Source organism: Pinus tabuliformis, chromosome 9 (assembly GCF_031772625.1).
Source record: "Pinus tabuliformis cultivar Carrire ecotype Pingquan chromosome 9, CPIR1, whole genome shotgun sequence".
Lineage (NCBI taxonomy): Eukaryota > Viridiplantae > Streptophyta > Pinopsida > Pinales > Pinaceae > Pinus > Pinus tabuliformis.
Genome location: NC_142307.1, coordinates 1,058,728,034 through 1,058,741,013, shown reverse-complemented (window position 1 = coordinate 1,058,741,013; position 12,980 = coordinate 1,058,728,034). Strand labels below are relative to the sequence as shown.

Below are 12,980 nucleotides of genomic sequence, written 5' to 3'. Positions count from 1 at the left end.
TTTCACGAGATTTCCTGAAAGCTCTATCTTCCATGAACTTTGCATCTCGTCTTTCTACAATCTTCCTGTTGTCCAGAATGTAGATTCTATATGCCTTTGAGGTCTTGATGTATCCTACGAGATAGCTCTTCTCTGCAATTTGATCCAATTTGCTACACTTCTCATCTGGAATGTGGCAATAAGCCACGCTTCCGAATATCCTGAGATGACTGACTTCCGACTTCTTCCCTGTGAATACTCCTTCGGGCATTCTCTTCCCCAATGCTTTATGAGGAGTTCTATTATGAATATATATTGTCGTGTTGCAAGCTTCTGCCCATAGATACTTAGGTAGATCATGATCATACAACATGGCTTTGGCTACCCCAACAATAGTTCGGTTTTTCCATTCTACCACTCCATTCTACTCCGAATTATATGGAGTTGTCCACTCTCTTTTGATGCCCTCCTTTGCGCAGAAATCTGTGAAATCCTTGTCTGTATATTCTCCACCGTTATCTGAACACAATACCTTTATCTTTTTCCCTGTCATATTTTCAGCACGAACCTTGAACTCTCATAAACGATCAAAGACCTCATCCTTGGTCTTTAAGAAATAGATCCAGGTTTTTCTAGAGTGATCATCGATAAAAGTGATGAAGTATTCGCCACCGCTAAGAGCCCTTGTGGACATGGGACCACAGATATCTGAGTATATTAATCCAAATACATCCCTTGCCCTATTGTTACTTCTGGGAAAAGCTGCTTTGGCGTACTTTCCTAGTACACATCCTCTACATGAGTAATCATGTTCATTGCTTAGGAATGGTACCCCTGTAACAATCTCTCTGAGCATCCTCAGTGCTCCATGGTGTAAGTGCCCCATTCCCCTGTGCCACAATTCATTCCGCTCCTTCTCACCATTATAGTTGCTACCTATCAGTGCCATTGGTGATTCGAGCTGCAACCTATACAACTTGTTGCTACGAACCCCAATTTGCTTTTTCCTTTTCCAGCCTGGATGCTTAACGTATACTTTCTTTCCGATGAAGTATACATCATATCCCTTGACCTGTAACTGGGACACTGAAATTAGATTCATCCCTAATCCTGGCACATGTAGAACATTTGTGGCTCGGATTCCAGTCCCTGCGTCTGTCTGAAAAGCTATGGTGCCACTCCCTATGGGAGTACACTTCGTTCTGTTTCCCATAGTTATTTGGAAGTCCATATGTTCTTCTTGATAGCTCGAGAAATGTTCTCGTACTCTAGTCATATGAGCTGAAGCCCCGCTATCAATGTACCAAACATCCACTGATGCCAAATTAGCTAAGCACGTGAATTGTTCATCTAATCTGGTAGACAAATCTTGGATATTTTGAGTATCCATATTGTCCAAATTCTAACACTAACCTATCCCAGCAACTGCTGTAGGAAAAACTGCGTCTTCCTTGCTGAGTCTTCTGTTGCGTTATTCCTTCTACCACTAATAAATTTCGACTGGAAAAGACTTACCTCTCTGTCAGCTCACTTAGAGAGAGTTTTCACACGAAGTCCAATCTCTTTGGTTTGAACTGCTCAACCCTCTGGGAGATTCGAATTTCTACTCTTGCAGGGATTTCGAATTCCCTTCCTTTCTCAGCATTGGATCTTCCGGCTTTTCTCTTCTGCTTCCCTGTAGCTTTGATACCATGTGAAAATTTCTAAAATGGAAATCCTACTGCAGTGATTAATATGACTTCTTCTACTTATTACTTCAGAGATAAGTTATCTACTGTATTCTTACAGCAGATATTGAAACATATTCTACTGCAGGCTTCACAATTAATACATTGCAGAAATTAAATGAAAGTAAAATGTCGGCACATATACAAACACAATAACACAGTTATTTTTGGACACTTGTCCCTGGAAAAACCTAATGCGGGAAAATCGGTGCAACAGATGAGGGTGTTATTATTCTTCAGCAAAAATCAACATGTACAAAATTTCACCCAGTAGTATAGAACTGAGAAATATTTATAGACGTTCCTGAACAAGTGTCTAACCCGAGAGAGAAGTCCCTTGACCCTCTGCGCCTCTCTGGCTTGCCCACCGTCAATTTCTCTGGCCTCTAGATTGGCCTGCGCAGTGCCTGCGTCACTCAGGCCAGCGCTACCTCACCCAGGGTCAATCCGCCCAACGTTGTTCCTTCTGCTGCTATGTGTCTTTGTCCCTGTCTCCCTAACTGATGTTGAACCCTCTTTGTCTCTCCCCCACCTGCAACTCTCCCTTTGAATTGATTTTCTCTTGTCGAACTTTGACCAGTGAGAAAATCGATTTCTCTTGGGCAACTGAGTATCTGCCTGGTGTGTTTTCCAAATGACCCTCAAGTCTCTTCTTATATCTTCTTGTTGAGCAATCAACGGCCTAGATTAAAACATAATCAAAGCCTCATATCGTTTTGACTTGATCCATGGCTTTTTCTAGAAGTTTCACCCCTGAATAGATTAATACCCATTAATATTTTAATTTTCCTAAGTTTAGACTCAGGAACCCCATTAAAAATATTAATTATTTTAATAAAATCACTTCTGGGTGGAATTTCCCAAAATGTTTTTTGGGTTCTTTGGAATTTCCCAAGCCTCCCTGCAAAATTTGAGGCTTACAACACATCCGATGCTACCCCAAATCAACAACAACAGGCCATACTAGCTGCAATGTATTCGACCTCGGGGGTGCTTAGAGCAATTGATTTATGCTTCTTGCTCATCCAAGAAATTGAAGTAGGCCCCAATGAGAAGCAACATCCAGACGTGCTTTTGCAATCAACCACACTGCCAACCCAGTCAACATCAGTATATCCATGTAGCCTCAAATTCCCGACAATGTATCTCAATCCGTAGTTGATTGTGCCATGAAGATATCTCAAGAGATTCTTAGCAACAATCCAATGAATGTGATAAGGCTCGACCATAAATTAACTCATCGTATTCACAACGAAGCATATGTTAGGACGAGAGTTTACCAAGAACATCAAGGCCCCCACAAGTTGTCTATATTCGGAAGGGTTCGCCAATTCAAGCCCAGCAGCACTACCACATAACTTCTTGAAGTTGAGTTCCATTGGAGTAGACACAGACTTGCAATCCACCATCCCACATCTCTCGAGCAACTTCACAATGTATTTTCCTTAAGAAAAGAAAAACTTACCTAGCTTTTGCCAAACCTCCAGGCCTAGGAAGTAATGCATCAGTCCTAGGTCTTTCATTTCGAACTCGGAAGCCAACTCCCTCTTGCATTAATAAATGAGAGGGTCTACACCTATCAGAGAGAGATCATCTACATAAAGGACTAAAATAAGACGCATGTCCTTTTCAACCTTGAAGTATAGGTTAGAATCAGCATCACTCCTTGTAAATCCCAACTTCATAAGATAGCTATCAATCCTCTCATACCAAGCCCTACGAGCTTGCTTCAACCCATAGAGGAATTTCTTCAACCTGCACACGTGTGTCCTTCGATCTTGTACTTCGAACCCTTGATTTTGTTCCAAGTATACTTCCTCCTTAAGCGAGCCAAGCAAGAAAGCAGTCGTAACATCCATTTGATGTAGGCTCCATCCTTGAGTAGCAGCGAAAGCAATAATAGATCAGATAGTGGTATATTAGGCAACAGGTGCAAATATCTCGTCATAGTTGAGAGAAGCCTCTAGCAACGAACCTGGCCTTATATTTTTCCGCACTCCCATCAGCTCCATGTTTGATTTTGTAAAGCCATTCAGAGGTGACCACAAACTTGTCATTGGGTCTAGGAACCACGTCCCAGACATCATTCTTCATGATTGATTTGTACTCCCCATTCATCGCATCCTTCCATACTTGGTGCTTTACGAATTCTTTGAACGTGCATGGTTTAGCTTGAACAATAGTACTCATAACAACGAAATGTCCTTGGTACCTGTTCGGCTTCTTACTTTCACAAAATGTCCCCCTTGGAGCAGTATGTCTTTCAACATCTTTGAAAGTATCTTTGAGCCACAAAGGTCTTTTCCTTGAGGCAAAGGGATCGCTAGGAGGTGGATCAATGGGATCCATCGGACCTTCAACATCACACATAGGCTCATCTATAGGAGGTTCATTCTGTTTTTCCGCATCATCATCATTGTCCTTCCTTGGGATAGGGAGATCACTAGCTTTCCCAAGGGCAGTATCTTCATCGAAGGTGACATCATGGCTTACTTCCACATCTCTTTGACCAAGCACATAAATTCTATATGCCTTTGAATTTTCACTGTAGCCAACAAATATACCTTTCTTCCCAAATGCTTGCAACTTGTTTCTTTTCTTTTAGGCACATGAAAATACAGAGGACAACTAGATATTCTAAAATGAGAAACATCAGGTTTCTTACCAGTGAAAACTTCCTCGAGTGTCTTGAAATCCAGTGCTTGATGCAGGCTCCTATTTTGAACATACACCGTAGTGTTGGTAGCCTCTCCCCATAAGAACTTCGGTAGGCCTTAATCATGGAGCATGGCACGAGTGGCTTCTATGATTGTTCGATTCTTCCTTTCAGCAACTCCATTTTGCTCAGGAGTGTATGGAACAGTTGTCTCCCTCTTAATGCCAGCCTCTCTGCAAAAATCATTGAATTCATATTCGGTTTCATTGTTGGTCCTCAATACCTTGATCTTCTTCCCTGTTTCATTCTCCACCAATGCTTTGAAAAAACGGAACCATTTGAACACTTCATCCTTCTTCTTTAAGAAATAGATCTATGTTTTAAGTGAGAAGTCCTCCACAAAGATTGCATAGTATAAGTATCCTCCCAATGATGTCACGGGCAACATACCAAATAGGTCAGAATGGACCAATTGAAGAACATCAACAGTTTGGCTTTCACTAGAAGGGAATGGTCCCCTTGTAAGTTTCTCAGCTACACAACCCTGACAAACTCCTTCATGATTCATGTTGAACTCGGGCATGCTTGTGACCATCTTCCTAGGGTAAGGCTTTGTAATGAAGGTGGGAAAATCTTCGTTACCATAATTTAGATTGAAGAGAGGTGTCGCAAGTCAAGGCTCCCAAAGGACTTCCTCCAACTTCATATAGACCATCAACCCTAAATCCAAGAGTGAATGCATCTTTAGGGTTTCTTTGCCAAATACATACCTTTCCATCAATGAATGCTACCTTGAAGCCTTTATCTTCCATCGCAGAAATAGACACCAGTTTCTTCTTCAAATCAGGGACATACAACACTTCTTGTAGATGAATGATTTGACCTTGATTCAAGTGAAGAGTGATAGTACCTATCCCTTTCACGGAGTAAGTAGCATTGTCTCCAAGTATGATCTCCAAATTAGTCTTCTTTTCAACCAAATTTGAGAGGGCCTCCTTGTACCCAGTGAAGTGCCTTGAGGCTCCACTATCAATCAACCAATGATCCAACGTGTCCAGAGGAGAGGCAGTAGATAAAGCGAAATAAGATAAAATTCATTTTGTTTTTCTACAACATTACTATCCCCATACCTGGAGTTTCTCGTTCTTTTGGGAGGTCAACAATTTCCATATCAAGTAGCGGGAGCATTACGCTTTCCTTTATTGTTGAACCTATTGTTCCTTTGATTGCCATGGCCTTTGAAATTGTTGTGGTTGTTGTTGTCATCATCCCTTGGAGAATTTTTCTTGTGAGAACACTCTCTAGCATAGTGGTTGAACCTGTTGTAATTGTAGCACCTTCCTTTTCTTCCTTCTTTGAATCCCTGCTTGATCCATGACCCTGTCTCTTTAGACCAGCATTAATTTTCTTCTTTGCATAAGCGGAGAAAGCAGTAGGTTCATTTCTATTGGAGGGCTTGTCGCTTATCTCTATCAATCATCCTAGACTCCTCTTAAGTGCTTCTAGCCAATAATTCATCGAAACCAGGTATCATGTCATTGTTGAGAATGGTGGTGACAAAGACATCCCATGGTCTTGGAAGACCTCCAAGAGCAATGAGAGTGAGTTCCCTGTCAGAAATAACTTCTCCAATAGATAGCAAGTCATTCTTGATTTGAGTTATTCTCATGAAGTAGGATTGGATTGACTCCCCTTTATTCATTTCAATATCCTTCAACTTGTTTTTGAGAAAGAAGATTTGATTTGCATTGTTCACTTTGAACATCCCAACCAACTTATCATACATCTCCTTAGATGTTCCCAAATCAGCAATATAGGCAACCAAATGCTTTTGAATGGAGTTTATGATTTCTTAGCTTTGACCTCACCTTTCTTATAATTTGTCCTCGTAGCAGCAGATGCATTTGAAGGAGGCTCCACCACTTTTCCCTGCACATAGTCCATTGCATCATGCTCTTCCAAAGTCAATTCCAAAGTCATCTTCCATGCATGATACTCAGATTTGTCATTCAGCCTATCCTCAACCTTGAAGTAAGATGTAGAAGCCATTGAGGCTTGTCCTTGTCCAACAGATCTCTCTTTGTGATTGATTTTTTCTCTCTTGCTTGGGATTTGTCTTCACCTGGGCTCTAATACCATGTTAAATTTTGTTAGCAATGGTATGTTCTATGCTTAGCACAATTACTTCAATGTATTTTAGCAACCCAATGACGATTTCCAATTGCGATCACTTTAACCATTAAAACAGTAAAAGTAGATAGAACATGAAACAAAATGCAGAAGACAAGCCAAGACAAGAGAACACTAGATTTGGCGGATGCCAAGGAAAAATCCCAATGTGGGGAAAACCCTTTGATCAATTCTTCCTATTATTATATCAAATGTTTAGCACAGAGTGAGTACAAAAAGTCAAAGTTGACTTGCAAAATCACAGTGAAGACTCAAAACAGCCCTGTCAAATTTGCAGTCAAATTCAACCCTAACAAGAAAGTCAAAGATGGTTAACGCAGCGGCAAATCTTCCACTTTGGAGCTCGATCATACCCAGCCAAACTCGGCTTGATAAGGTGGTCAAAGTCAACCCAAAACAGTCCTAAAAACTATGGTCAAACTTAGTCAACTTTGCGATCAACTTTGCAGTCAAGTCTACGGTCAACCCTACAGTCATCCTTGTGGTCAAAGTGCCCAGAAATTATGGGTTTCTGTGCCAAACAGTACGGCCTGCCAAAAGTGAAATTTTCCCACAAAAATCAAAGTCAAAGGATGAATCAAAGTGCTCGGTCAACGTTGGTCAAACCTTGCAACAGTTTTGAAATTTTTGCCCTGTAATTTGTTTGAAATTCGACCTCCTTTGCCACACGTGTGAGAGAAAGAGAATGCCCTATAGTTGTACGAACCAATGAGAGAAGGAGACAGAAGAATGTGCGAGTGATGATGATGCCAAATGAGGTGAGAGGACACTTGTATTTATACAAGTTGTTGAGGGTGAAGAGACACAACCGTTGGGCTTCATGAGCCTACATGATGATGTGGCCGACCTAAACAATTTGCACATGTGTTGGCATAAATTTAAAAACACACTTCTGCTTGTCCAAATTAGATGATCTTTATATCAGTTTTGGTCCTCTCGAAAAGAGGAATTCAATGCAATCATCACCTCCATCAAATGAGTTGTCCCAAGGTGGAATTTGGCTCTAGTTGCCAATTTTAACATGTGATCTTCCAAAACAAGATGATGGCATACAAGTGGAGTTGAGCAATGACAACCCTCATCCAATTACCAAATTGGACTCTATCTCTTTCAACATGCCTTCAAGTGATGTTCTTGAGTTCACTTATGTCTTGTATCTTCTCAGTTTGACTGAGAATATCCTTTCGGTTTCTTGCATGACAAATCTATAGTGTGTGGCTTAGTTTGACGATCAACAAGTGATCATTAGAAAATGCAGCACTAGCCCTATTCAAGTTTTGGGCAAGGAAGCATGTGAAGGCAGCCTTTTACAAGCCACGGCTAGATTTGAGGAAGCACAATGCTTCAGTGCATTACAATGACAACATGTGCAGCAGTTTGATCACCTGCATTATGGAGTACCTCCACTCTTAAAGGACATGATGCAAGGATTGCTGTGTAGAAATTTCTGTTTTCCCACCCCGGTTTTCAGTTTCTCCTTATTTCTCCCATGTAGTTAAATGCCCATTCCCATAACCATACATTTAACAGACTGAAAAATAAATATTGCTGAAAACACAAATTCTGGAAAATTTTCAGAATGCTGGAAATTGCAGAATTAAAAATCAGCAATCAAAAACAGCCATTAAAACACATTAAAATACTGATATTTTTGGTCAACTTGACCCTGGAAAAACCCCCTACAACTCTTGGGGAAAACCAGTTTGAGAGCTCTTCTTTATTTCTGAAAATTGCCTTTTTACAGTGAGAATTATTCAGCAAAAAATCAGCAAGCAAATTTACAACTTATCTCCTTTCCCGTGCCTCACAGCAATCTGGAAATTACAGCAAACAGGACAGCAATAAATGTTGTACGGCCTCCGTTTTATGTGCAGAAAAATCAGCAAACTGCTCCTCGATTTTGTGCAAAAATCTGTCTTTCAATATGTGCTGAATCAGCTGTACAAATCTGCTCAACTGCTGCCTTGGAATGTGTGCCAAGCTGTTGTCTCCTTCTCCTCCCTGCTCAGAAATCTCTCTTGCTCTCTTGCTCTCCTTCTCCCAATTTGCTCATGAAATAATGAATGACCTTTTCCTCATTTTCCTCCTTTAATATAACTCCAAGTGACTTTTGGGTGATCCAAGTGACTTTTGGGTGATCTCTAAATCCAATGGCTGAAATAGATTTAGATCAATGACTGAGATTAAATGCTCATTTAAATCTCACTTTCTATTTTTTAATTCACCCCACTTTAATAAAGACCCACTTAGTCATTTATTTCCAAAGTCACTTTTCCTTTCTAATTTTTCATTGACTTTATAAAAGTCACTTTAAAATTAAACTTAGTAACTTTATCATTTAAAGTCACTTTTAAATTAGATTTAACTTTATAAAATTATAAAGTCACTTTAGGAGAAAAATTAAATTCTTTTGGACACTTTTCCCTAGGCCAAAGATCAAAGCCTAAGGGAACCACCTGCCCTGCGGTACCAAATTTCAACATGCTGAACTTCAAGATCAAGGATACTAGAGTCTGTAAGGGCCATTTTCAAGCAATGAGAATAAATCAAGGGAGATTCTTGATATGATTCATTAGAATGTGTGTGAATCGATGACTTCAGCTTCTTTGAAGAGTAGTCGGTACCCTGTCTCTTTTATTGATGATTCCTCTTATAAGACTTAGGATTATTTTATGAAGACTAAGGATGAAGTATTCAGTAAGTTCAGAAAATTCAAAGCCTTGGTTGAGAATCAAACAAGGCAGGAAGATCAAAGTGTTAGAAATCTGAAAATGGAGGGGTGTATACCTCCAGGGCTTTCGTGCATTTTGCAGAGAAGAGAGGAGAGAGCTGACAGTACCTTACAACACTCAGCAGAATGGGGTTGAACAGATGAAAAACCAGTCCATCATAGGGACAACCAAAGCAATGATTCATTACATGGATTTGCTGATGTCTCTTTGGGCAGAGACCTGCAATATAGCTGACTACAGTCTGAAAATATGTCCTTATAACATATTAAAGGACAAAATGTATCTTTCATTTCTACTTGAAATAGAAACATTTGATTTTACTTTCGAAAAAAAACCATCCATCTTGGTTCCGGACAATGGAAATGAATCCCTCTGGCATGTGCATCTTGGTGCTGAGAAGGTGACTAACTTCCCCTATGAAATTTGAATTATGCTAGTAATGCCATTTCTACATATACCCTGTATTTCAAAATAAGGACCAGACCTAGCTTACACAAACACATCATGCTAAACCGACTCAGAAACACCAAACCGGTTTTGATTAGTATCGAGTGTAACAGTCCGTGCAAAGCGGCCATGAATTGCATTAGATATTTCTGTATAGATTAAAACGAAGATGCTACCTGCAAAATCTTTAAAGTAAATCTCCGACTACTTTTAAAAGAAGGTAAGAGAACAGATTCCAGTCGAATTTCTTACATTGTCGTTTGACAGAATCATGTTCTAAATCGGATGAAATTTATCTTCATTTTAAAGGCAGTGGAAGGTGACCCCTGTGAAATGAGATAGAAAGCCGCAGTTTTATCCATCTAACTAATGCACATATTAAACAAACATTGCATGAACAAAGTTATTGGAAAAGGACTTACTAGGCTTATCGGTGACGAGAACAACAATATCGCCGGGGATGTCATTTCTGAGAGTAGCTTGGTGCAGAGCCTTGAAATTCGAACCACCACCGGAAACAAAAACGGCCACCTTCTTCCTTCCACTCCCAACATCTTTTCTCTGCGGATTCTCGTTCTTAGGCTCCGCGTCCTTTGTGGCTCCCAATGCTCTGCATTCAACGGCCCTGACCATAGCTAGCCAAGGGCATTTCAAATATGATCTCTGGAAGAAAAGAAAAGAAAAAATGTTGAAGGGAGGTGGCAATTGAGGTCGCGGTTTCGGATCCCAGAATCCGCTCAGGCTGATTATTTGAACTCGTAGAAGAGCCAAAAGTAAACGAGAAAAAAGAAACTTACGTTGGGTGGCGCTCGAAAAATGGAGAGGGTAGGGGTTCCAAAGCTCGTGAGTTGTGAACGAAGAGCATTTGATGGCGATGGTGGCAGTGTAACGCTCGAGTGTGTAGATTGTTGTGATGATAAAATCCCTGCAGATGACCAACAACAAGGAGAGGGGGGAAGCAACAAAGACGCCATTGTGAAACAGCCCATCCCAACCCCAACCATAAATATGAGTGCCTCTCTCGTACCTCTCTCGTACCTCTCTCATGGATTGACTCTGTTGTATGGGCGTGTGAGAATCCGCTGAGTCATAGAACAAAATATGCTAATGCTATTCTAATTTTTTTAAGTAAAATCCCATTTCAATAATAAAATCCATTTGTTTTGAAGTAAATTATTAGGGAGCATTTGTGAGCATAGTAGTGATCGCGGAATGTAAATATGATGAGAAAGTTGGGAGTTTTTCTCAGGTTTGGGAGGTTTTTGTGGAATTTTTGTTCGATTTAGCAATATAATAAGAAAGTTTGGAGTTTTTCGTTAGGGAGGTTTTTTTGGGAATTTTTGCTGGATTTAGTAATGTATTTTGAAAAATTCCTAAGTCACTTGAATTATGGAGAATTCACAATTTAAATTTGTGATTTCAAATAAAATCCCTGCAGATGACCAACAACAAGGAGAGGGGGGAAGCAACAAAGACGCCATTGAGAAACCGCCCATCCCAACCCCAACCATAAATATGAGTGCCTACCTGGTTGCAATATGCCTATCTCGTACCTCTCTCATGGATTGACTGTGTTGTATGGGCGTGTGAGAATCCGCTGAGTCATAGAACAAAATATGCTATTCTAATTTTTTTGAAGTGCAATCCCATTTCAATAATAAAATCCATTTGTTTTGAAGTAAATTATTAGGGAGCATTTGCGAGCATAGTAGTGATCGCGGAATGTAAATATGATAAGAAAGGTGGGAGTTTTTCTCACTATTATAGGTTTGGGAGGTTTTTGTGGAATTTTTGTTCGATTTAGCAATATGATAAGAAAGTTTGGAGTTTCTCGTTAGGGAGGTTTTTTGGGGAATTTTTGCTGGGTTTAGTAATGTATTTTGAAAAATTCCTAAGTCACTTGAATTATGGAGAATTCACAATTTAAATTTGTGATTTCAAAATATCTATGCTGGATTTTGTGCAATTTGGACCTCAAAATATAGCTAGAAAAACTCCAAAATGTCTAAAAGGCAGACTATGGCTTTATTTAGTGTAGAGAGAGTGCAATGCAAATCTCACTTGTTCCACTATTATCTAAGAGTGGGTTTTGATCTATTTATCTCTATATAATGAGTGCAATGTAAATCTCACATCTTCCAATATTACCTTTGAAAATCTTCATGGCAACCTTAGAGGGTTAGACCAAATCTAACCCCTTTACATTATCATCCTTGAGACTAAACATTGATGTGGTCGACAAAAGAATTTGGACCGAATGGTAAGGCTAGCATTCATTAAGGTTCACATCGCATGTGGCTCTTCTAATGCCTTTGTTGAGTTGTCATTTTGTCATCTCTTACACCATTCAAAACATCTAACTTTTATCCTTTTATCTTATCATTTCACTTGTTCATTGTTATTTCTACTGTGTTTCTTTATGAATATACTGCAACAAGTCTACAAGCATTACAGTAGTTAATTGTCATTTATTTCTAATGAATTAGAGAGGATTAAATTTGGTTTTACTAATGACGATTATGCCTAGTTCTTGTAGTTCTCAAGTAGTTCCTGAAACCGACCTCCAAGATTGGCATATATATGCAACTCAAGGGGAAATTTTGGAACATGGGTCTTGTTCCTAAAGTTGATGGCATAGTTTCATGTTATCTAGGTTGTACCTAGATCGATTCCACGCGCCTCCAGCTCATGATCTATGTTTCAATAAACTTGTGTCAAACAAAAATGAGTGATTAACTAACTTCATACATGATTTTCAAATCCACAAAGAAGAATATAGAAATTTGGCGACATGGGTTTTGTGCAAAACATTCTCAATTAGGTAACCCACTATTGGTTTGCCTCGAAAGTGCGTGATTTGGGAACTACATGTGGTTCTTCTAAGAGGCATTTTTTTGTGGTCGTTCCTAAGCCGCATCCCAAATTTGGAGCACTTACACAACAATTTGTCAAATCTTCTTGGACTCAATGATTTGTAGTTTGTATGGTTCAAATCTCAACCTAAGTGTCAAGGAATCCATATTCTAGTTGTTTTGAGCTGGTTGATGGTGTCTATGCATGAGACATGGATGGGGGTGCACTATAAAGGTTAATCAATGAGAGTGGGGAAATAGGATAGTTTAAACATTCATGGACTATTTCATAGATCAACTCATTATGGGGTCTATAAATGCTCTATTGACATGTAAAAGTTAGGGATCAAAGTTTAATATGTCAATGTGATTCGTGTTTTTATCTATGGTCTTTGCA

General features: G+C 39.6%; 1 protein-coding gene across 4 annotated transcripts in view; it reads right to left on the bottom strand.

Annotated features, from left to right (window-relative positions):
* LOC149152386 (phosphoribosylglycinamide formyltransferase, chloroplastic-like) overlaps nt 1-10,806 on the bottom strand; it is a 195,130-nt gene extending 184,324 nt beyond the window's left edge. For 2 of the 4 annotated variants that reach the window (XR_016262724.1, XM_089440239.1), the window contains exons 1-2: nt 10,529-10,801; nt 10,154-10,394 (exon numbers count right to left, since the gene is read on the bottom strand). Coding sequence is in view for 3 of the 4 variants with exons in the window: in XM_089440239.1 (XP_089296365.1) it covers nt 10,154-10,394; nt 10,529-10,735 (448 nt within the window). In the remaining variant the exon portion in view is untranslated. Of the gene's footprint in view, nt 1-10,153; nt 10,395-10,528 lie in introns of all 4 variants that reach the window. The other 2 variants (XM_089440237.1, XM_089440238.1) reach the window with 2 other exon arrangements.
* Nucleotides 10,807-12,980: the final 2,174 nt, after the last annotated feature.